Here is a 26,242-nt window from a genome sequence, read left to right on the forward strand (position 1 = left end):
ACTGGTTGGGGAAAAATGCATTTGCTTTTATGAACTTTGCCCAGGGTCTTGGCTGAGTTATACTTCAAAATAGAGCTAGCACTGGTCTATTAGGCTCATTTATAGTTGAATATGGGTAACTGAATAAGTTTCTGTCATAGATGAGAGAATTCTGTATACGATTAAGGAACCTGGTACACAGCGGCGCAACCAAAGGAGAAATCTCAGCCACACAGGATGCCATGATGGAGGAGGTAATAACAATTATTTGGATTTTTTGTGTCCCTTCTAAAGAACTCTCAGAATATTCCTATGTGTTACATTGATTGGGAAGCGTGGTCATTGTAGTTAATGTTGAATTGAATTGAAAATTACTTATTTTAGGGACTTCCCTGGTGGTCCAGTGGGTAAGACCCTGAGCTCCCAATGTGGGGGACCTGGGTTCAAGCCCTGGTCAGGGAACTAGATCCCAGATGCATGCCGCCACTAAGTAGTCCGCATGCCACAACTAGATATCCTGCATGCCACAACTAAGACCTGGTGCAGCCAAAATAAATAAATAAGTAAATATTAAAAAAAAAAACCCAAAAAAAACGGCTTCCCTGGTGGTGCACTGGTTAAGAATCTGCCTGCCAATGCAGGGGACACGGGTTTGAGCCCTAGTCCAGGAAGATCCCACATGCCACAGAGCAACTAAGCCTGTGTGCCACAACTACTGAGCCTGTGCTCTAGAGCCTGCGAGCCACAACTACTGAGCCCGTGTGCCACAACTACTGAAACCTGCACGCCTAGAGCCCATGCTCCGCAACAAGAGAAGGCACTGCAATGAGAAGCCCACACACCGCAACAGAGAGTATCCCCCGCTCGCCCCAACTACAGAAAGCTCGCGTGCAGCAACGAGGACCCAATGTAGCCAAAAATAAATAAATAAAAAATAAAGTATAGAATCTTTAAAAAATAAAAGAAAGAAAATTACTTATTTTACAGCTGAAAAGGCTGAGGTATAAACTTTGCAGTTTAGTATGGGGCTTATATCTTCTATTTCCCAATTTATTATTCTATAATTCACTCTTATTCATTTCATAAATATTGACTACGTGCTATGAGTTTGCCACTGGGAATACAAAGATGAGAAAGACATGGTCTCTACTTTCAAGGAGCTCAATCTCTTGGTAAAAGAAACACATGAATAATTATAATAAATCCTATGCTAGAGATGTGTTATAAAGGATTTGGTGGTCATAGAGGAGGGAGTGACTAATTCAGTGAACTGACGGTTTCATGGGGAAGATATTGGAACCAGCTCTTGAAAGAGCAGTAAAGATGTACCAGATGGGTAACTGGGAAAACCATTCCAGACAACAGGAATTGCATGTACAGTGGCATGAACAAAGGTGGAATCTTCAGAGAACAGGGTAGCTGAAACATAACATTTTGTGAGTGTGTTTGGTAGTAAATTAAGCTAGAAAGGCAGAGCTGTGAGGGATCTTAAGTAGATGCCAGGTCTTTTGGTTTTATTCTACAGGAATAAAGATGAGAAGCTATCAATGGTTATAACAGTTAAATTAATGTATGTGAAAACATTTTGGAAAACTTAAAAAGCATTAGATATAAGGCAGTAATATTTATTATCAAGGCAGTTAAAAATCTTTATTATTAAATACTATTTATAATCCAGATGAATATGTATAAAACTGTGAAATCACTTTGAGAAAAGTACAAACCTTTCCCTTTTTCATCTAGTGGGCCCATTACTAGGAATCACTCAACTAACAGTCCTTTCAAGACTGTTTGTATGGAATTAAGATGGCCTAAATTTTTTCACTGCAGTGCACAACATTAATGCTTCACTCGTGTTTTCCTTTGAATTTTAGAGAGGCAGCATAGTGTAGTCGAGAGCATGGTCTCTGGAGTCAGGCTATCTAATCTCCTCATTTAACAGCCATGTGACCTGAGACAGGTTCCTGAAGCTCTGAAGTCTCAATTTGTTCAAGTGTAACACGTCCAGCTTGATACAATATTCATTTCTTAAATATTGTTCGGTGGATGAATACAGAGGTTTCATTTTGCTAGATACATTTAAATTATCTCATTTTTACCTCTTTATTTACTCCTTAAGTGTTCTTTGTTAAGAGAGGTATCTGATTGTAGTAGAAGAAAATAGGTTTTGGAGTAGGACATGGGTTTCAGTTCCGGCTATATCACTTAACAGCTTAACAGATTTTGGATAAAATACTTAACCTGTCGGAGATTCCGTTTGGCGTTTAAAATATATTTCTCATTGGATTTTTGTGGGGATCAAATAAGGAATTAAGTATAAGAGTATAAGGCATAGTGCCTGGTACATAGCAGTGGTCCAATAAATGTTAGTTTTTTCCCTTACTCCTTGGAATGATCTCTCCTGTTGAGGCCATATCTCCTGCATAATTTGCCTTTATTTATGATTATAGTAAGATGGTGGGGTGTAGTAAGGATGAAGTTTCTATAAAGAGTCATGGAAACAGGCTCAGATAATACTTATTGCAAAAAACAAGCATTCTGTTGGCTTAAGATGTTTGCTTTAATGATCTTTTAAATGATATGTCTAAAATCCATGTTCTGACTCTGGGATTAGCTGATAAGAATTAGGGCAGGTTCACTTCCCTGGTGGTCCAGTGGTTAAGACTCTGCACTTCCAGTGCAGGGGGCGCAGGTTCGATCCCTTGTTGGGGAACTAGGATCCCACATGTGGTGTGGTGCGGCCAAAAGAAAAAAAAAAAAAAAAGAATTAGGGCAGGTATATTTCACATACCATTTTTCTCCTGTTCTTAACCTTGGAAAAATAGTACACCACTGCCTTACCAAGTCCTGAGTATGGATGTTTTATAAATAGAGTTGTTTACTTAATGATTCTAGGTAAACTGTTGACTACAGAATTCTGTGTGGTATAGGTCTTTAGATTTTTACATCCCATAGATAATTCTTTATTTAACCTGACTCTTATGTAATGAAGAGTCTAGCTGTGGTTTTAAAGCCACAAATTAGTACGTATGTTTTGCCTAGCCTTGTAGGCACATCAAAATGATGACTTAACAGCCATGAAGCTCAGATAGCTTCGAATGAAATGTATTTATGCTAAAGGCATTCTTTCTAAGAGAAGAGAAAGGCAGGTTGTTTGTTGTGATGACAGGCAAGGCAGATCTGGAACCGTGTAGTCACTTCTTTTTTTTTTTTTTTTTTGTGGTATCACTGTGTGGCCTCTCCCATTGCAGAGCACAGGCTCCTGACGCGCAGGCTCAGCGGCCATGGCTCACGGGCCCAGCCGCTCCGCGGCATGTGGGATCTTCCCGGACCGGGGCACGAACCCGTGTCCACTGCATCGGCAGGTGGACTCTCAACCACTGTGCCACCAGGGAAGCCCCCAGTGTAGTCACTTCTGTTGTAGTGTTTTCTTAGTGTGTCTACTCTCTTTTAGCCTCCAGATTCCCTTAGGATTATTAAGTGTATTCTCTACCAAATTCTCTACCAATTCTCTACCAAAACAAAAAGCAAAACATAAAACAAAGACCAGAAACAATATTTATCAGTGCCATAGGAAGAGACAGGGAGTCATTATGATTTACTCAGGAAATTCTATAGCAGTGGCTCTCAGCTCTTAAAAACAATATATGGGGGCTTCCCTGGTGGCACAGTGGTTGAGAGTCCGCCTGCCGATGCAGGGGACACGGGTTCGTGCCCCGGTCCGGGAAGATCCCACATGCCGCGGAGCGGCTGGGCCCGTGAGCCATGGCCGCTGAGCCTGTGCGTCCGGAGCCTGTGCTCTGCAACGGAAGAGGCCACAAGAGTGAGAGGCCCGCGTACCTCAAAAAAACCAGAAAAACAATATATGGGCTTAGGCTTGCTTCAGACCTAAGGTCAAGGTCATTTTCCTTGAGATTAGGGCCTAGTTATCTTTCTTTTGGAGGTATACCCGTTTATTTTTTCAACTGAACAATTAACTTCTTAGTTTGAAACATACAACATATTTGAATTACATTTGCTAATCATTCTACCCTGTTGCACATTAGAGGCTTTTGAGTGTTACACCAGGAGCATGAATAATGCTTGTGCTTTTAAACTTTATAAATATAAGAAATTACATACTAACACAGGGAAGGATGACATAGAAAGTCCTTGTGAGCCAAAGGTTATCACTGCTAACACTCTGGTGCATTTTCTTCCATATTTTTTTCATTTAAGATCATATAAAAATAGCTTTAAAAAGGGATCCTATACACTGTTTTATAACTTGTTTTTTTCATTTTCTTTGTCTTTCTCTAAAGCCTATAGTTTCTTTTAATACAATTTTTAAAGGTTACTTTCCATTTACAGTTATTATAAGATATTGGCTATATCCGCCATGTTGTACAGTGCATCCTTGAGCTTGTCTTACACCCATTAGTTTGTGCCTCCCACTCTCTGTCCCTATATTGCCCCTCCCCCCACATACACTGGTAATCACTTGTTTGTTCTCTGTATCTGTGAGTCTGTTTTTTTTTTGTTACATTCACTAGTTTGTTGTATCTTTTAGATTCCACATGTAAGTGATATCATACAGTATTTTTCTGTCTGACATTTCACTTAGCATAAATATCAAAAATAGAAGAAGATATACAGTGAGAAGTCTTCTCACCCTATTCTCCATCCTTCCAATTACCATGTACCCCCAAATTAGTTTTATTAGTTTTTGTTATTAGTTTTAGCTGTTAGTCATCCTTCCAGAGATTTCTTTTTTAAAAAACATAATAGAAATAGAATTTTTGAGTCAGGGAGAATATACATTTGTAATTTTGATATATAATGCCAAATTAACCTCTTTGGAGGGTCTATCAGTTTACGCTCTCATCAGCAATATCTAACAGAACCTGTTTCCCTTTAGATTTATCAAGGCAGTGCATTTATCAAACAATCGGATCCTTACCGATCTGATAAGGTACACAGTTGACAGGTAAACAGTCTGATAGATAAACTGTCTCATTGTAATTTTAATTTATATTTTCTTACTTTGAGTGGGGCTAAGCATCTGTTCTGTGAACTATGTATTCTTATCCTTGTTTTTTTTCTTGGTCTTTTATCAATTTCTAGGTATTCCTTAAATGTTACAGAAATTAGCCCATTGTGATATGAGATGCAAAATTTTTTTCTTAGTTTGTTGCTTCTCTGTGATATGCTTTTTTTTTGCTATGCAGAATTTTTTTTTTTTTAAGAAGATGTTGAGGGTAGGAGTTTATTAATTAATTTTATTATTTATTTTTGCTGTGTTGGGTCTTCGTTTCTGTGCGAGGGCTTTCTCTAGTTGTGGCAAGCAGGGCCCACTCTTCATCGCGGTGCACGGGCCTCTCACTATCGCGGCCTCTCTTGTTGTGAAGCACGGGCTCCAGACATGCAGGCTCAGTAGTTGTGGCTCACGGGCCTAGTTGCTCCACGGCATGTGGGATCCTCCCAGACCAGGGCTCGAACCCATGTCCCCTGCATTAGTAGGCAGATTCTCAACCACTGTGCCACCAGGAAAGCCCTATGCAGAATTTTTTACTTATATATAGTCAAATTTGAAATTTTTTATGGTTTTTAATTAGAAAAGCTTTTCTCAAAAAAGAATTTTTCTTCTAGTACTTATTGGTTTGATTTTTGTGTTTGAATCTCTGATCCATTTAGAATTTATCCTGGCATAGGGTATGAGGTATGGATCTAACTTTTTTCCTCTCAAGGCTACCCAGTTGACCCACATCTTTTCAAATAGTCCATCCTCTCCCTACCCCTTAATTTGAGATGCCATCTATCATTTCTAAAGTCTCCAGGCATGCAATTCTGTTCGTTTAGTGTGTTTATTCATCTGCCAGTAACTCTGTATTTTAGTTACTGAAGCTATTTACAGTGTTTTAGTGTTTGTAGAGTTAGCCCCATCTCATTGTTCTCTTATTGTTTTCCTGGTGAATTTTGTTTTGGCATTTGTCGAATTGTGGCATCTGTACCATTAAAAGCTTCTCAGGTGGGCTTCCCTGGTGGCGCAGTGGTTGAGAGTCTACCTGCCGATGCAGGGGACACGGGTTCGTGCCCCGGTCTGGGAAGATCCCACATGCCACGGAGCAGCTGGGCCCGTGAGCCATGGCCGCTGAGCCTGCGCGTCCGGAGCCTGTGCTCCGCAACGGGAGAGGCTACAACAGTGAAAGGCCCGTGTACCGCAAAAAAAAAAAAAAAAAAAAAAAAGCTTCTCAGGTGATTCTGGCTTAAGAGCCACTGCTGCTAAGAAGTCACATTTTCTAATATGGTCTTCTCTTTTGGATTCTGGAAGAGGAAAGGAATTATTATTTTGATAGTCGTAGAGGACATTTCTGACACTGAATAGGGGACTAACCTTTCCCTTGAGGTTCTTAAAGGAAATAGATTATATTCACAAATTGCATTTCCCTTTTGAAGTAAAGCTGCACTTCAGGCGATTGTTAGTTAAATAGGTGAAACTGGAAGGAAGAGAGGTAGGAAGACCAGTTAGAAGCTGCAGCAGTCCAGGTGGTACTAATTTGGCCTGAACGAGGATAGTGAAGATAGAAATGGAAGTGAGAGAAATGTGAGACATCTCAGAGGAAAAATCCGTAGCACTTGGCAACGTATCTGCCAAGCGTTCATCATTACAAATGACTTTAAGGTTTTAAGCCTGGCAACTGGGAGAATGCTGCTGTGGGTCGCACACGTCAGTAAGAGAAGCTCTTTTCAGAGGCCACCGTGAAGAGGAGAAATACTGACTTCAGAGTGCCTAGTCCCAAGGCACTGTCCAGTTGGAAATGGGTTTCAAGCATATGGAAATAATTCCAAAGTTCAGGAAAGAAAATGATCTAGAAAAGTGATAGTGATGCTAGTACAGTTGGCTGAAGCCTTGTGAATTTTTGAAATTCCTGAGGGAGAATGGAAGGATAGAATAGGTCTGAGTAAAGAATTCTGGAAAATAATCCGTTTCCATAAAACTTCTATTTCTATAAAAGTGAGTGCCAGAACTGTGTGATGTAGGTGCTGGTCATCAGTGTCAGATGCTGCAGACAGGCCAGAGACTCTGAGGACTGAGGAAAGGCTGCTGATTCCTGAGTAGGGGTGTGTGGAATGGAGAAGGGAAGGAGCTAGGTGGAGAGGAGTCAGACCACGGCACGGAGAGGCAGGGAGTTTCAAGAAGCTCGGCAGTGCGGAGGAGAGAAGTTGATACGCATTCATTCCATAAGTATTCATTGAGTACCTACTAAATATTAAGCATGTTCTAAGCACTGTGGGGGCAGTGATGACTGAAACAGACCTGGTCCCTGCTCACATGGATTTTACATACTAGTGGAGGGAGACAGACGATACACAAGTAAATAAACAATCTGATGTGATATGTACTCTGAAGAACATAGAATGTGGTGATTGATAGGGTGGTTAAGAAAGGCTCCCTGGCAGTCCAGTGTTAGGGCTTGGCTTTTACAGCTGTGGCCCCGGGGTTCAATCTCTGGTCAGGGAACTAAGATCCTGCAAGACGTGGCACAGCCAAAAAACTAAAAAGGCCTTTCTGAGGTCAAATATGTGCTGAGATATGAATAGCAGGAAGAATCCATCCATTCAGAGATCTGGACATAGAGCATAGCAGGCTGAGGAGACAGTGGGTGCAAAAGCCCTAAGACAGGAGGAAGCTTGGTATTTTTGAGGAACAGAAAGAAGGCAGTGTGATTCGAGCTTGGAAAGAGAGTGGGAATGGCTGGAATAGATTTCAGAGGAAATGAGAACCGGCTAATATAGCACCTGTGAGCCATGGTAAGGATATTGCATTTTATTCTAAGTGAGCTAGGCACCAGGGAATTTAAGCTGAGGAGTGACATGGTTTAATTTTTGTTTTAAAAATATGACACTCTGGCTGTTTTGAGAATGGATGGTAAAACAGTGGGAGAGGAGGTAGGGAGACCAGTTAGGAGGCTCTTGTGGTTGTATAGATGAGATATCCTAGTGGTTCTGACCAGATTGATGAGAGTGAGGATTAAGAGAAATGAATACATTTGGGGGTGTATCTTGGAAGTGAAACTGTCAGGACTTGCTGATGTGGAGGACAAGGAAGAGGGAAGAATTGGAGTGATGTATGGTGTCTGAAGTGGGAGGGCTTACAGATAGGAGAGAGGGCTTTTTGGCAGTGATGAGGAAACCTGTGTGTGGTAAGGGATAGCAGATGCGAATGAGAGAAGCAGTAATTGAAGAAGCAGGGTTTTGGAGGAGGGAAAGAATAAATGTGCTCTAAAGTAGTGCTTTCGAACTTTAATGTACAGTTGAATCCCCTGAGGATCTTGTTAAAGTGCAGATTGATTCAGTAGGTCTGGGTGGGACTAGAGAGTCTGAATTTCTAACTATTTCTTTGATTCAGCCACCACTCTAGAAGGAGTCTCAAGATGATCATTTGACTCTTAGTTATCATCTGTGTGACCTCATTTTCCTTAACATCACAGAAGGGCACATACCCCTTAAGTGTACCTTTTTATGTCTTTCCCTGCCTGAAAATATATTTGGTGCCTCCAGAAAGTATCTCCTCCTCTGCCTGCTTTTGCAGGCACAGGTAAGATTTTTGTTTTTAAAACAGATCCTTGCCTTTCTTTCATTCCCCACCAGAAAGCAGTAGAGAGCTGTCTTCTCTCTCCTTTCTCTGCTTTATCAGCAGTCACTAAGGTCTCTACGCCTTCCCTCTTGTAACTGGTTCATTTACCATTAGCACTGAACTTTCTTCAAAGTTCAGCTATATTCTTTGACCACTTTTGTGTCCTTGCAGTCATTCTACTCTGTGATCAATAGGTCATTTTACCTATGAGCCTAATTTCTCCATCAGTGAAACTAAAAAGTCAGAGTAGGTGATTTCTTAATGGCACTGTAGCTTTGTGTTTTTATAACAATAGAAGTAAGTAATATTTCTACAGTGCTTTAGACTTTACTAGGCAATACAGTATTGTAAATACAAATGAAGATTCTAATATTCTGTCACTTCTGCAGTAATCATTCCAAGCACTGAAATCTTTTAGCTTTACCAATTTTGCTCCATTTCAGGTAGCTTGGTTGTTACCATTGCACTACCTTCCCATTCTAACATTTCTAATTATTACAGTTTCCTCCATTCTGCGTCTGCCTGTAGCTGGCTTTCAACTCTCACCCTTCTAAGTATTCATGACTGACTCTCAACTATTGCATCCTGCCTTCCTCCTCTCACTTGATGTCTGTCTCCAGTTTAGCCATGGGTATAGGAATTGACTCCATCCCACATCATTTGTCTTTAAATTGGGGTTACACATTCTTTCCCTATGTCCTGTATTTCATGCTTTCTGTGTCCTTTTTCTTTTTTCCATTCCCTTTCCTGGTTTTATTATTTACCAGTATTCAGTTCTGCATAATGACTTGTGTTCAGCGTCCAGTATCTTTTTTTGTCCTGAATACCAAGTGCATCTTGTGAGAAACAGGTGACACTCCCAAGTTGCCCACCAGAGAGCAGACTCAGATATCCAAAGCTCACTGCCAGCTTTGTACTTTGGGAACCGGGAATATTATTTCAGAACAGCAGTCTCTTATCAAGAAATGTAGTATCAGCAGGGGCCCTGGAGACTATACTTTGGAGAGTTTTTAAAAATTAGAGCTTGTTTAACTATTGTTAGTTGACTTGGAGCCAAATATTCCTTCCAAAGTGTTATAAACTGACTTGAATCTGAATGGCTTTGGATAATTATAGTCATGGTAAACAAAGCAACATGTCTCAAATTACAGTTTTACTAAAATCCAAGAGAAAGAGATGTCACCCTTATCCTCATTCATGCCTTATGTGTACCTTTGATAAAACTTCAGATTTATAAATCATATGCAGTAGGGCATAAGTATTTGTATTCCAAAAAGATTAATCGTAGAATTCATTTAGATAACTAAAATGCAGGTTTCCTTCAATGCATTTTTGGGGAGAAGGAAGGAATGATTTAACACTTTTTACTTTAGATAGGGAGTCAAATGCATAATGAGGTATATGTAAATTATAGTGTAAAACACTCATTTATATTTAGAATGTGTTTAAAAGTAAACAGAAATTCACTTAGTTGTCTTAAATCTTCATTAGGCCTAGCCCTAGCCTCCTTTTTTTGGCCAGAGCCTAACTGAACTGAATAAACCACCCTTGGGTGACTGAGAATTAATCAAGATGACTCCATATAAAATGTTCATACACATGTGACAATGATTACTAGTTAAAAATACACATCATTTAAGTCTATAAAACCTTCTTTATTTAAACATGTTCTGATTATATACTTTCACTGTCATTGTCTTTAGTTACCAGTGTCCTCATGATGAAAGGTGCCATTTGTGGCCTTGGTGCTGAGCAAATACAAAACGACTCTCTGGTCCTTATGAATCCCAGACAGAGCTCATTAGTCCATGGCTAGATTAGCTCAATTACAGTTGCTAATGTGATACCCTGCTGCTGCTTTTCTGTACTAGAAACCAACCTGAGAATGATACAACATTAGAAGAGAGGTGGGGCTTCCCTGGTGGCGCAGTGGTTGAGAGTCCGCCTGCCGATGCAGGGGACACGGGTTCGTGCCCCGGTCCGGGAAGATCCCACATGCTGCGGAGCGGCTGGGCCCGTGAGCCATGGCTGCTGAGCCTGTGCGTCCGGAGCCTGTGCTCCACAACGGGAGAGGCCACAGCGGTGAGAGGCCCGCGTACCGCAAAAAAAAAAAAAAAAAAAAAAAGAGGTGGTTTAAGGAGCAGCTGTTCAGGCTTATAAAACACAAAGTAAATCCTAGTAAAGGAAGATTCTCTCTTGGGAAACAAAACATAAAATGAAAGGCAAACATAACTTCATCTGTAGGCTAATCTGTTTCTGTTAAGATGGTAGAGTCAGGCTCTGTCTTCCAAAATAACACATGAATTAAGAGTCTTTTTATCCTTAATTATAGGCCTAATGTCATAGGCAGGCCTACATCTAGTTTTCTAGCTTTGGTTCAGAGAATAAGTTTGAGTCTTGGTATCAGGTTCCAGTCTGTCCCAAGGCTTTTTGAGGCCTAGAATGAATGCACTGGAGATGATGAAGAGAGATAAATACAATTTCAGTGGCTGATGATAACATATGGATGCCGATTCAGAATTGGGGGATCTTGGACGTGTGTTCCCTAAAGCCCGATAGGGACTGGGGTATCTAATGAATTTACCTAAAGGTCAGTTGGGAGAAGTCCTGGCTACTCAAAACAACTACTAATGTACAGCTAAGGAGTGTCAAAAACTAAGCTCCTTAAGTGGTCTTTCTGGCTGAAAGTGGTGGGGTTGGGCGTGTTAAGAAATCAGGCCGTCATAGATCATTCTCTGGTGATTCTTTCTAGAGCAGAGGCAGGAGCCAACATTTCTGAAGGGAGTGGAGGGTAAAGTGAGGGAAGAGGGTGGGGTCTATCAGGTTAAGGACAGCAGAGTTCTCCAGAGTTGGGGTCCAAGGAGAGGAGGGGAAGGAAAGGTTTATTTCTTACAGGCTATAGCTTTGTTTTATTCTCTAAGCCTTCCCTTTTGTTCTGCTTTTAGGGTCTGCCCAGTTTGAACTCCTAAATTTAAGTTTTACACCAGTCACTGGAGAAGAACTTTTAATTTAAGAAAACTGTTTTTAATGTGGTTCTTCTAGTGTTTGTTGGGATACGTCTAAGGTCTAGTTTCTGTCCCTGGTAGATTAAGTCTAGCAGGGGAGACAGTAGAGAAACACAAATGACACTATGGAATCAAATGTTAATTTTTCTAGCTCACACTAATTTCTCCCTTCTCTGAATACTTCTGACATAAAAATTTAATTAGTGAAAACTTTCTGGAAAAGGGTCATCCTGCACTGAGCTTTTTTTTTTTTTTTTTTTAATTTTTGTTTTTTGGCTGTGCCACATGGCTTGCGGGGTCTTAGTCCTCTGACCAGGGATTGAACTCGGGCCCTCGGCAGTGAAAGTGTGGAGTCTTAGCCACTGAACCGCCAGGGAATTCCCTGCACTGAGTTTTATAGCATGGGAGTAGGATTGGGTTTTGAGGAACAGAAGAGACAGTAAAGTTATGAAGGTGACAGCGAGCTGAGTGCATTGAGTGGACAGTAAGGAGAGACATAGACAGGCCTGACGGGTGAGCAGGCTCCGTGATGGGAAATAAGGTTGGGTGAAGTTACAGAGAGCCTTTAAAATCCAGCCGTGTTCATCAGAGAAATGCAAGCTAAAGCCACATTGGGGATACCATTACTCACCCACCAAAATGGCTAAAATTAAAAATACAGTGCCAGGCTCGGCAAGAATGTATTGTTAGAACCACTGGAACTCCCTTCCTTTGCTGGAGAGTATGTAAATTCCTTCAAGCCCCTGGAAAACCGTTTGGATAAAAATATTCTTAGCTGCTTTATAGATAACCCTACACTGAAAACAACTCACATGTCCACCAACACAAGTGAGTAAATTATAATATATTTACACAGCAGTAAAGACAAATTAGTGATACCCACAGCACCATGAGTGAATCTTACAGGCATTATGTCAACAGAGGTTGCCATACACAGCAAAGAATATGCTGTGTGATTCCATTTATATGAAATTAAAGAACAGGCAAAAATAATCAGTGGTTATATAAGCCAAAATGATGCTTAAACAAAAAAAATGATGCTTACCTTGGGGAAGGTGTGGTTATTGATTAGAAGGGAGCTAGGGAACCTTTGGGACCCTGGAAATATTCTGTATATTGATTTGAATGGTGGTTACATGGGTGTATACCTATGTAAAAAATTGAACTGAGCTGTATATGTAAGATTAGTGCACTTTGCATACCTGTTGAATGTATGTTATGCCGAAGTAAAAAAAAGAAGACAAGTAGATCAGGTCATGGAGTTTAGATTTGTTATGGGAGGTAATAGGAAAGCATTATTGAATCTTCAACAAAGAAGTGACTTGAAGAAAGGGTGGTACTTCTGAAATTATTCATCCTGTGGTGGAGAGTGGAACAGTGTTCACATCATTTATCATATCTAGGTCAGATATAGTGCTAGATGCTATAGGAGATACAAAATATCCATGACCTGGTCCTTATCCTTGAGAAGTTTATGACCTTTTGTAAGAGACAGGTTATAGGAAACTCAGAAAGTTACAGTAAACGATAAATGCTTAATTCATGGTGTTATAGAAATAGTGCTGAGGTCAGACCTGGGTTCAAATCCTAATTTTGCGATTTATTGGCTTTAGGACTTCAGTCAAGCTATTTATTTCCCTGAGCCTTGGTTTCCTTATCTGTAAAATGTGAACAATACCTACCATTTTTTTTTAGAGGATTGAGAGATATGATATTTAAAAATTGTAGTACAGCACAGAAAACAGTCAATAAATGTTCCCTTTTTTGTTTTAAACCCTGTACCAATGGAGCAATACTTTTTTTTTTTGGACAGTGTGTGACGTCAGTTTAGACCATGGTTCTGCCAGTTACTAGCTATGTGATCTTAAGTAGGTTACTTAGTTTCTTTGAGTCTCAATCTCTTTTGGGGGAAGAAAAGAAAAAGGAGGGGAAATTATGCCTTGAGAGAGTTCTGTGAGAATTAAGTTAACCTAGCAGATATATAGTATCTAGCACAAAATAGTCACACTTAATAAATACAGGATCCGTTTCTTTTGACTGTATTGGAGTATATCAATACAAATGTATGGAGCAAATAATACAGGTAATAAGATTGGATTAGGGTGGTGCCTGGGGTGGAGAAAGAAGAAGCAGATCGTAGTGTGTATTTTTTAAAAGATAAAGCAAATTTGATACAGAAGAGGAAGGTATGTCTCTATACTTCTATTTTTGTCTTTCTATAAGATGAAAATAATATAAAATATTGAAATATCCTTGGATTGTAATAATGCTAATTGAAGGTTTTATGACATCATTGGATAGTATGTTTAGGTCTCACAACCCAAAAACTGGTACCTTACTACTAAATTTAGTCTTGTTCTAATAATAATTTTAATAGACGTCGTTATCTAAGCTCCACCAAAAAGTTAATGACTTTTCTGCGAGTAGAGACCCCTGTCACAATCAAAGCAAAACCTAGAAGCATAAAGGGAAGGAAATCCATAAAATGTATGTAATTATTTGTTACTTAAAATATAATCAGCAGGGCTTCCCTGGTGGCGCAGTGGTTGAGAGTCCGCCTGCCGATGCAGGGAACGCAGGTTTGTGCCCCGGTCCGGGAAGATCCCACATGCCGCGGAGCGGCTGGGCCCGTGAGCCATGGCCACTGAACCTGCACGTCGGAGCCTGTGCTCCGTAACGGGAGAGGCCACAACAGTGAGAGGCCCGCGTACCGGAAAAAAAAAAATTAAAAAAAATAAGAAATATAATCAGCAGAGCAGCAACCCAGGTCTTGTTGTGTATCAGTAGTGAGTGATTTCTTTGCTAAGGAAGTTTAACTTGCGGCGCAAATACTAAGCACTAAATATTAACCTTTCAGAATTGTATTGTTCACAGTGTTTATTTAAGAACTCTTAAATAGCTGATATCAAATCCTGGACATCAACCTTCCAATTTTTGGAGCAATATTAGATTTCCTGTGAAATTTCTGGCTTGAACTTAGCCACTGATTTCTTGTGTTTCCGAAGCTAGAAGAAAATGAAGAGGTAAAAAATACTGCTTCTCCCTAGCCATCGCTCATCTGTCCTCCTTTTTTCCAGATATTCAGAGTGGTGTGCATCTGTTTGGGTAATCCACCAGAGACATTTACCTGGGAGTATCGAGACAAAGATAAAAACTATCAGAAGATTGGCCCCATAACACCCTTGAAGTTTTACAAGGAACATGTCAAGCCACTCTTCAATATGGAAGATAAGGTTGGAGACTGGCACTGGCAGCCACTGGCTGTTTACTTTCAAATGCCTGTTGACTACAAGAAAGAATACACGATTCCTGGGTTCCCATGCATGGTCATCAAACTAGACACTAAACACAATTTTTCCTCCTTCCTCTGAGGTATTTTATGTACCAATTCAGTTGGTCATATTAGGATCCCCAGTGCTCCTCTTCAGAGATTTTTCTAACTATGGGCCAGCAGTCAGTTTAATTCCCATATGCTCCCCTGATTTGGGCCCTGAGTCATTCTCAGGTGCGAAGACAATAAAAGTATACTGGGTGTTTCTTACCATGGGTTCAGAGCATCACTCTACTGTGGGCCCCTCTCGGGACTCTCTTGCAGAAGGGAGCAGTGTCCCATCCTCGTTTTTCCCGCTCACTTCAGGGCTTCTCCACCTGCCTAGCAAGATGACTAGAGCCCCTTCTTCATTGGCATCTTGACCGTCTTAAAAGCACATGGCGTTGTTTTATGATTGGAGTCCCAACTCAGTTGTGGTACTGCCAGATGTTGAGCCTTTCTGGTAACTTGAGAGCAGAGGTCTTGTAGTGATGGACTCGTGAATTGCCATCTTGCCTTACTCAGTGCACACAATTCTGCAGAATTAGTTTTGGGGTGATTCCTGCCAGTAGGAGAAACAGGTTGTTGCAACTCCCAAATATGTCCCTTATACTAATTAGAATATACAGGGACCTCTCTCACATGACCTTGCCACCTTTTGTTTCTCATTTAACAATGTGTAATGCTTGTTCTTGTAGGCAGAGGCGCTAAGCTTGATAACAAATATATGAACTTAAAGGAGAGGTCTGTATCTTGCTTGACACTCCTGGTTTTATGTTCTAATCAACATGTTCTTGATCTCAATAGATTTGTTTAGTGAATGACCCTCGGCCCCACCACAAGTACAGCAAACTTTACACGGTGGACTACTTAAGCAACATGGTTGGAGGGAGGAAAACTCTATATAACAACCAGCCCATTGACTTATTGAAAAAGATGGTTGCTGCCTCCATCAAAGATGGAGAGGTTGGTATTGTTTCTTTGTCTTCTGCATAGGAGTTAAAACCTTTCCTTCCAACTTTTTTGGTGTAATAGGAAGAACTTATGTTGACTTCTTTCTTCTTCTTTCCTCTATTTCTAGGCTGTATGGTTTGGCTGTGATGTTGGAAAACACTTCAGTGGCAAGTTGGGCCTCAGTGACATGAATGTGTGAGTGCAAGAAATTTAAAATAGAAAATCAGTTGTGGGTTGTGACTGTTGGAGTGCATTCTTGGTACGAAGTGACTCAGCTCAGGTTCACTCAAAGATTAAGGTTGGCCTGAGGGTGGGTCTGTTTCTTTCTATTTTGTAGAGTTTGAGGATTCATAGCAGAAACTCCACATATTTATATGCTCTAACCTGGGAAGTCAAGATCGTACTTCATATCTGAGTTGAAATTGTTGGATGTTCCTAAAAAGTCATCCTACATGAGAAAGACACTTAAAAAAAAATTTGTTTTGCTATAAAAAAAAAATAATGTAACACTCAAAGTAATATTGTAAAAGATACAATCAATGTGATGCCAAGTATTTGATACCAAGTATTTATCAAAGATACCACATACTTTTTGTCTTTATTTTTGTACAATAATTACTTTTTAAAAGACAACTTAAGGGACTTCCATGGGTGGTCCCGTGGCCTCCACGCTCCCAATGCAGGGGGCCCGGGTTCAATCCCTGGTAAGGGAACTATATCCCACATGCTGCAGCTAAGAGGTCACATGATGCAACTAAAAGATCCCACATGCTGCAACTAAAGATCCTGCACGAGGCAATGAAGATCCTGTGTGCCGCAACTAAGACCTGGTGCAGCCAAATAAATAAATATTTTTTTTAAAAAAGGCAACTTAAAAGTTGGATTACTGGGACTTCCCTAGTGGCACAGTGGTTAAGAATCCACCTGCTAATGCCAGGGACACAGGTTCGATCCCTGGTCCGGGAAGATCCCACATGCCACAGAGCAACTAAGCCCGTGCGCCACAACTGCTGAATCCCGCGTGCCTAGAGCCCGTGCTCCACAACAAGAGAGGCCACTGCAATGAAAAGCCCGCGCACCACAATGAAGAGTAGCCCCAGCTCGCCACAACTAGAGAAAGCCTGCACACAGCAATGAAAACCCAACGCAGCCAAAAAAAAGAAAAAAAAAGTTGGATTATGAAAGGTTATAAAAATAATAGTAACTGATTACTGTGTAAATCTGCTTAGTGCGTTTGGGGTTATAATTAAAGGTTTTCCAGATCTCTTGTTTGCTATTTGAGCCTTCTTAACTACTTCTATTGCTTTGATACCTTATGTATTTTGTCTTTATGACAACTAGGACTAATATACATACATACTTTAAAGCATTCCTCCTGTTTGTTTATGACAATGAAGATTGATTTGTGAACTGAATCATTCAACTTCCTTGACTGTTAAAATATATCACTTTAGTGTTACTTGTAAGTAATTATTACTTGTAGGAAATTGAGTAAATATCTTGACAGTTAGCAACAGGAGAAAGGAAGTCTGCTAAAAGAGAGAATTCATGAGGTTTTTTAAACTTTGAAAATATTCTCCAATATTTTGACACTATTTATTTAAATTTCACAGTTAGCAGTGGTCTAAATGAATTCAGAAACTGAGTGCTTCTGCCGGCTCAAAAGAGCATTTTTGAAAGAAATTACTTCAGAAACTTTTAAGTTTTCTTGCCAAAATGACAATGCAGGCTTATCTTGTCAGCTTTTTGATTTGGGGAATTTATGTTTAATAACTTTGTATTTTTCTGAGTACTCTTGTGACACAGAGAGAATGGAATCCCATTGAGAGACTAAATTTTGCATGTACCACGTTCTGCAAAGAGCTACAGCCCAGATATATCTGGAGCTGCAAAGCCCCTTCAGGTTCTTCTATGATCCTTTTACAACCAGAAGCCAATTATCCCCCATGATTGTACTCTGTATATTCTGTGCTATTGTTCTCTTTTACAGCTATGACCATGAGTTAGTGTTTGGTGTCTCCATGAAGAACATGAATAAAGCTGAGAGGCTGACTTTTGGTGAGTCACTTATGACCCACGCCATGACCTTCACTGCTGTCTCAGAAAAGGTATGACCCTCAGCGTGCCCACTCCAGCGTTTGCATAGATGGATCTACATGCTCCTGCAGACCGTTTATTCCAGCAGAGCTTCTTCATAGTGTATACGATTTCTGTTAAAAGTTAGCAAGACATTGTACCTGCCTCACTTGGGGTTTGGCTGGATGCTCAGAAGTAATAAAAATAGAAACTTTCCATGAGGAGCAGAATTTGTGTCAGCAGGGAGTAAGGAAGTAACTGCTTTTCTGTAACTTTGGAAATTCCTGGTGTGAAAAGAGGTCAGTAAGGGAACTTGGGAGAGGATAACTTCAGTTTAATAAGGAATTAAAATGTACCCTGAAAGTGTTCACATCTTGATGACTTATGTTCAGACTCACCTTCCTTTCATTTGTCATTCAGATTCTTCTGCAGTAAAATGTCAATAACACTAATATGTAGACTCCATGCCCATTACTGGATTTATGCAGAGCTTCAGGAAATTGGATGTAAAAAGTATGTTGAATTTCCTATGAAATACTCTGACTAGTAATATCACTGTTTCTAAGACACAGTGTTGGAAACAACAACTGCAGTTTTATTTCACAAATAAGCCTTCCCATTTCTGGGCTGTAGAATAGATATTTACTCCTGTGCTCAGGGATCATAAAGAAGAGAAGACTTCAAAATACTTTAGTTCTTTACCACTGCAAGCAGAAGTGTTCTTTTCCTAGCCTAATTGGAAAGAAAGTCACAGAATAACTACCTTGACCTTAGAAGCAAAATATTAGAAGGAACTTCTCATAAAATACTGTAAATAATGAAATAAAATTCTATAGTAAATAAACTAGAATAAAATACTACTAAAATACTTAGAATAAAATATTATTAAGTTGTTCATATTTATGTTTGGACCTCCTATATTGTAAAATTCAGTGGATTTATAACTAAAGCTCCTTAAAGTTAAACTTTTAAACTATTCAGAGGATTATTAAAACGGAAAACAAACTAAAAACCTTGTAATTTCCAAGAGAGTTTTGGGTTTTATCATTTTCCATCTCTATTATAGAGTATTCCTGTTTTTCAGAAATAAAAATCATACATACTCCATGTCATTTTCTCTGGAACTTCCATTCTTTCATTGGCATGGTTTATTAATATGCTTTTTTTTTCCCCTCTGGGAAACGGAGCTACATTACCTGTAAATATTATAAAGCAGAATTGATACTATCATAACTGGAATTTTATATTGAGATTTTTCTCTTCCTTCTACTTTGAGTTTTTGACCACTGCATAACTAGTTTGCACTGCATTTGAATGATAATGCAGAGATAAATGCTAGTAAGTATTCTGGGATATTCTTTCTTGTTTCGGGTTTCTTGGAATCCCTCTGAGGGAGGTCCAGATATTATTCTATATTTGTAGATGACATGGCTTGATCTAGGTCATGCAGGAATTCATTGGCAAAGGAAAGAAGAAACATTTTGAAACTTACTATAATAAATGACTTTAGGTGATATAGATTCTAACAGTTATATTTAAAAGGAAAGTAAAGATGGACTATAATGCAGGGAGTAGAAAACCAAAACATTTAATAAGGTAGCCCCAGAATGTATAGTTTATTGATGTGGTTTTAAAGGTACCTGGGGCTAAGATTAAGGGGTAGGTAGTCCAGATAAGGGCGTTTGAAACTTGTGGGTTTGATTGTTGGCTATTTCTGAGACTGAAAATTGCTGAGATTCAAGAAAACTCTCAGGAGTAAAATCAAATCCCATGTAGATGAGACTCGTGCAGTTTTATGCAGGTGGGAGTTGACAGATGACATCATTAGGAGATAATTCAGGAGCCAGCTCTCTTCTCATGCTACCAAGATTTAAGTTGTTTTGACATCAGCTAATGCCCTGGGTAAACATGAGAGAGAACAGTCTTTTCCCAAGTGCAGCCTTCTTATCCCTCTCTGTGTCACTGTAATAAAGACTATAAATGAAGGTTATCATGATGAGTATCGTTGTCCCTTGAAGAAGATGAAACTTGAGCTTATTTTATTAATGAAGATAGAAGGAGAACGGAACTGCCTGGGTTTTGTTTTATGAAAATAGTGTTTGGTTTGCCATTCAACCTCTATTGTATTAAATTCAATATTTGTGTAACTGAATCAATAAAAGAACACATAGGAGAGTGTCATTACTCGGTTCCCCTAAGAAAGAAAAGTAGGCTGTATTGATGAGAATGTGTTTGTTTTCTTTTTTAAACTCTTGACTAGGTCTTAGAATCATTTCTAAAATAAATACAGTGGGATACCTCTGCAAAGAATGCTGATTAATTAAAAGCAAGAGTCTCTGGCTTCAGATGGTGTTCACTGCTTTCAGTAATTTAATATTTTGTTTTTCTTGGCCAAGAGGCATTTTAGTGTGTTTATTTTCTGTATACAATAGAATGTAAAGAAGAAAATAGTATTTATCGCTTTGCTGGGTTTATTGCATTTTCACCCCAAGAGATTCAAACTCCACTTCTATTAGAGTATCCCTTTGGTTATAGTGGAAGATATACGGCCCTGGTCATGTATATCATTGCTGTATAGAGAAGGCTCTTTCTTCTGAGTGGCTGAATAAGAGCTAAAATTACATGACATCTCATCAGGACGGATCTAGTTTCAGACTACACACTGTCATCCACTCTTTTGCAGGATGATCAGGAGGGTGCTTTCGTGAAATGGAGAGTGGAAAATTCGTGGGGTGAAGACCATGGCCACAAAGGTAAGCTTAATCTGGTAATGCTAACTCAGAGTGACTAGGTGTGCTCTACTCTCTGCCTCCTAATGTGAAGAAAAAGCTGCCCTAGTGTGGATCATTTTTATTTTTCAGTAATTGGTCCCGTTAGCTAGATTATTAGCTAGACTATTATGGAGAAAAATCTGAGGATCTCGTTTGCCCCCAGGATCCCTATGCCCAGCATGGTAGGCCTGAGCTCCCTGGTTGGCTCTGAGATCAGTATGTGCTGGCATTTGTTCCAAACCGTGCTGACCCTAATAGACCTTCATACCAGAATCACTTGACCAGTAAGAAGTTTGAGTGCCCTTTGCCAGGACACTTGCTTTGTGGAGTTTGGTGCATTTTCATTTACTGCACTAACTCTAGAATAATCAGAAGCTTTCTAGTGGGAGAATGGGATTGGCAAGAAACTTTAGGCATGTATTGGAGACTCATGAGAAGTTGTGAAGTCTAAAGTTGTGAAGTCTAAATGCTGTGGTTACCATTTAGACGGTTTTATTCTGACAATCAAAACGCAGGCAGAAGTCGTAAGTAAATTATTGTAATTAGGCTTAAAGAAAAACCACAGGTAATGTATGAATTGTAGAAAAATAAAAACTACAGATAAGCCAAAAGAGGGGAAAAAAATCTCTAATAATCCTGCTACCCAGCGATCACCATTGATTAACTGTTTAGGGTATATTCTTGCAAATCTTAGAGACCATATTTCTTAAGACTGTTTTTTATAATAGATTTAGTAGATAAAAGCCTTTTAAGGTATTGTTATGCTTTAATTTTTAGAGTTTCAAACCAAAAAGTGGCAACTACCAGAGAATATTATGCATATCAGCATTATTTGCTTGTGTGTTATGCGCTGGTCACATCTTGTAGCAGCTGTTTCCCAGAGTCCATATTTCTTACTTTTAGCCAGTGGATTCTGGCTAGGAAGGACACATAAACCACAGCTCTCTAGACTAGTTAGAAGACTGGAAGGAAATAGGTAGGGAATCCAGTGAGATTACCCAGACACTTGGAATCAGACTTCAGCTATCTCACCCAAGCAGCAATCAGCCAGAAATTTTCTTTAAAAAAAGTAAAACAAAATGAAAGAAAAACAAGAAAAACAAAATAGCGATCTCAGCAACTCTTTACCTGTTGCTTCCCTCTTTGTTTAAGTGATTTTCCAGCTAAGTTCTTTAGAGCTCTAAGATTTCCACGGGTAAAAGGTGGAGGTTTGGAAGGGAGCAGGTGGGGCTTCAGTCGTTTATATTTGAAAACTACTGTCTTAGAAGAGCCTTGATAAGACTTGAGTATGCTGCGATTGAGTGGCACAGGCTAGTAGGTGATAGCCAACACCTAGAGGCCATTTAATCTGTCATTTCAAGTCTTTTCATCTCCCCATGAAATGCTCATTGGTGGATTTTGGCAAACTATCTCTGGGATCTGCTGTGAAACTCAGCTCAGTGATTATATGTAAACGAATATTAGCGCTGTTGGTGTGTATCTGTTCATCATCAGGTAGTTGCATGTCCCCCATCTGTGATTTCTGTTATTGTTCTGTGATTATGGGGCACTTGCTAAATTAACTATTATGAATTAAAGTGCAACATATTTTTTAATTGGTGATTTCTTATAAGATAAATTCATTTTAAGACACAAAACATTGGGATCAGGTAGAGGTGGGTATAAGGAAACTAGCAAAAAGATTAAAAACAAACAACTCAGAATTCAGTTATATCCGTTAAGTTGATGATGGTTAAGAAGTGGATGCAAAGGAAAAGCTTGTCTTGAATTGGAAGGATTTGGTATTTGTAACATTTTAAAACATAAGCTATTGTTTCAGATGAAACTCTGTAGCTTCTGTTTCATTTTTGGTCTTATTTGGTCCCTGTAAATGGTTTGTTATTATAAAGATTAGTGTCTAGGAAAAGGACTAAAGTTATGGTTTGTTTAGACCAGCCTGGACCCGTTGGCTTGTTTCTGAGATATTTTTCTATCTATAACAGTCACTGAGTTTGTAGTTAGTAGTGATACCCATTTAAGAGAGGATAAACACTTGTAAAGTCAGGCAAAAGCTATGTGTTCTGTGTAGTGTGAGTTATTGTCTTTATTACTTTGAACCTAAATACCTACTCTTAAAGAGGATTCTAGGCCACTTTGCTAATTTATTTTTTTCCATTCAACTGTACCTCTTTACTCCTAACTCAATAAAAGTTTTGCTTCTGCTGATTTACTCATTCTATTATTATGTTGAGAGAGCTGGGGTCTTTTTTTTTTTAAGTTCAAAGGTTATAGCTTATTGCACTATAAAACATTAACCAGTTTTGCTTCCAACCCAGAAGTCTAATATTTAATTATTTACATAATTATACGAATTTTATCATTTATATTATAAAGCACACATAATTATATCACACACACACATTTTCAAATGTCCTTTGGCTCTTTGAACTGATTGTGTTATCTTACTGGTTCACTCTTGTAGTGAGTTGAATAAAAATCTTTAACACGTGTTCATTTTACATTTGCATTATATCACCATTTTACTTCATAAAATTTACTTTAATGACAATGATACTCCCTTCTTAGTTTTTTTTTTTAACATCTTTATTGGAGTATAATTGCTTTACAGTGGTGTGTTAGTTTCTGCTGTATAACAAAGTGAATCAGCTATACATATACATATATCCCTATATCTCCTCCCTCTTGTGTCTCCTTCCCACCCTCCCTATCCCACCCCTCTAGGTGGTCACAAAGCCCTGAGCTGATCTCCCTGTGCTGTGCGGCTGCTTCCCACTAGCTATCTGTTTTACATTTGGTAGTGTATATATGTCCATGCCACTCTCTCACTTCGTCCCAAGAGCTGGGGTCTTGATCCCTGTGGTCTGCCTGTAATCCTTCCTAGTGAAACCTGTCTAGTTAAGACTAAACTAACTTTTTTGTTGTTCTTGAATAACTGAAATGCCTGAGATTATACAGAGTAAAGCATTTCAGTAGAGAGCCAAAAGATAAATTGAACTGAGTGGGGGTAGCGAATAGTTCATTCAAAGCCAAATAAATTATTCTCATGTGTTTCTTGGTAATGTTCTTTCTGACTTAACAGGAAGGAAGGAAAGAAAACATGATCTAATTTAATTGGCACACTTGGCCTGACCTTAGGAGAATACGTAGTATGTTATTATGCGGGCAATGTGTGTTTACCCCAGCAGGGCCCTCCCGTCTGTCATCCTGGTGGGCATTGGCTGCCACGTCTGAGACAGAACCTCTTTGATGCTCTTTCAGGAGACAGGACAACCATAAACAGCATCGCTAGGATTTTGTTTCTGTAGATAACATTGTTAACAGTTTGTTACTGTTCTCTATGGGGTTTCTGCTTGTTAAGATTGATGGTTTCTCAAAAAGCAATGTTGATAATACTACAAGCTGGAGGTGAACAGAGCAGAGATACCTGGGCAGGCTGCCTTTTCCCTCTGCCCAGTTCTGGCTTTGGTCTTTCCCATTGGTCATGAGACTAATAATTGAATCAGATAACCTGACTGTTTCCTAAAGGGGACAAATATTACCTCTGACCACTAGACACATAAAGGGAGAAATAAATTCTTATCTTATTGAAGCCATTGGGTTACTTCATATTGGGGAAGTATTCTAGTATTCTAGAATTCTAGTATTCTTAGTCAGATGGACTGAAAATCGGATACATATCTAAGATGGTGTACAACCAACGTGGCTTTCTTTTCTCCCCTACTTCTTGAAGTACTTGACTGTATGTTTATGGATCACATTAGAAATGGATTTCATAGTTGAATGAGGGAACAGACCTTGGGACTTGGTACATTGTCTTTCATTTTGAAAAGTTGATATGCTTGTTAGAATCAAGTAGTTTGTAAAATGTTTAAAAATTTAAAATAGGGGTGATAACCTTTGGTGCTTCTTACTCTTAGTCAGAAATTCATCTGAGAAGAGCATAATCTTTAAGCCAAAATAACCTACAGGTCATCTCACTAAAAAGTGGTAGAGCCAGAATTATAATTCAGTCTGACATTAGAGCCTGTTTCTTAATCACTAAACTGTGCTTCCTCCAAGCTTCTCTGTTCTAGTAACATCTAGTCTACTCATGGACATACCAGATCAATTTATGAACTTGGTGACCAGAAACTAGTGGCTACGGGGACATAAAACTTGTATAAAGTATCTGGAGACGAGTAAATGTCTGCTGTCAGGAGAAAGGGCTCTTAGAGCACTGTTTATGTCTGGGAATCTGAACAAGGAGGGGAGGATGGAGCATCTCGTGAGTGGTTTGTGTCCAGAGTTAGCACATCGTGAGTTGGGCAAGTGAAAAACTGTATGTAACCACCAAAAATTTCCCAGGATTATTTTGTCGATGCTGCTTTATAAAATGGTTCTTTGTTTTTGTTTCTGTTTTTTTTTTTTAACTTTTTATCATGGACAATTTCAGGCATATACAAACAGAATAGTATTAAGAAGTCCCCATGTGCCCATAACCCAGCTTCAATAGTTATCAACATTCTGCCATGCATATAACAAAAGTGTTGATACTCAGTAAATTAAATTCTTGGATGGTCTCCCTAATGAACCAGTCTTATTACGGAACTTCTTTTTATGATTGATTCACTTAGTCATGAGATGATATTCCAGTTCTAAAGTCTGATACATTAGAGCTCTGAAGGTAGAATTCTCATAATATAGTTCTTAATGCTTATAGTCTAGTTTCTTAATATGCTGAATAATACAACTTTTTAGTAAAGTTAGGAGGAATATTATTTTCTAACTCTGCAGTGGTCATTGAAGGAAAACCTTTATCTTTTAAAAGTTTGTTTCTCTACATTTTCATTTTGAACCAAGATTAGTTTTCATTTTTCAAATTGTTTTTGTGCCTTTTTCAGCTTCAACTTTGAAGCTGTTTTTAACTCACATTCTTCATCTTTCCTTACAAATAAGCCTTTCTGTTCCTGATTTTATTTTAGTAAAATTTCCAGACTTCCTCATAAAAGGGAGTCTCTTGATGATTTCAGTTAAAGAGGCTTTGGCATGTTAGAGATTAATCTGGAAAGAAACTTATGTGGCTGATTCACATTACATCTGGACTTCTGCTGCTTTCTAAAAACCAAAAGAATGGCCTTTAAATTGCCTCACCATGTGATTTGGGGAACAGTATGTCCAAAGCCAGGCACAAAATTCATCATATCCTTCATCTAACGTTATATGGTGGAACCAAGAGAGACAGTTACTACTTTCTTGATTATAGATCCTGCGCAGTCATTTGTCTCCTTATGGTTTCACATTTCTCTGTCAGTAACACGGATAATGACTAATTTCCTTATGAGGCCCTATAGTTTATATATAGCCATCAAACTGTATACTGTTATATAACTCTAAAAAGTTCAATGAATATTCCATATTTCTGTCAGAGGTACTCAGGACATAGAGTTCATAACATCTTGCTTCATAAGAATTCAACATCTGCTAATGTATTTGTCTCTTTTTCCCTCACAGCATCATGTAGAGTAACTCAGGATATGAACACCCATGTTTG

General features: G+C 39.0%; 1 protein-coding gene across 4 annotated transcripts in view; it reads left to right on the forward strand.

Annotated features, from left to right (window-relative positions):
• BLMH (bleomycin hydrolase) overlaps nucleotides 1–26,242 on the forward strand; it is a 48,487-nt gene that overhangs the window by 7,270 nt on the left and 14,975 nt on the right. For all 4 annotated transcript variants that reach the window (XM_079903530.1, XM_079903527.1, XM_079903528.1 and 1 more), the window contains exons 6-11: nucleotides 141–233; nucleotides 14,679–14,834; nucleotides 15,719–15,877; nucleotides 15,993–16,060; nucleotides 17,856–17,973; nucleotides 20,625–20,694. In XM_079903530.1, coding sequence (XP_079759656.1) covers nucleotides 141–233; nucleotides 14,679–14,834; nucleotides 15,719–15,877; nucleotides 15,993–16,060; nucleotides 17,856–17,973; nucleotides 20,625–20,694 — 664 coding nt within the window. The remainder of the gene's footprint in view (nucleotides 1–140; nucleotides 234–14,678; nucleotides 14,835–15,718; nucleotides 15,878–15,992; nucleotides 16,061–17,855; nucleotides 17,974–20,624; nucleotides 20,695–26,242) is intronic.

The sequence above is a fragment of the Stenella coeruleoalba genome (genome assembly GCF_951394435.1).
Source record: "Stenella coeruleoalba genome assembly, chromosome: 19".
Classification (NCBI taxonomy): Eukaryota; Metazoa; Chordata; class Mammalia; order Artiodactyla; family Delphinidae; genus Stenella; species Stenella coeruleoalba.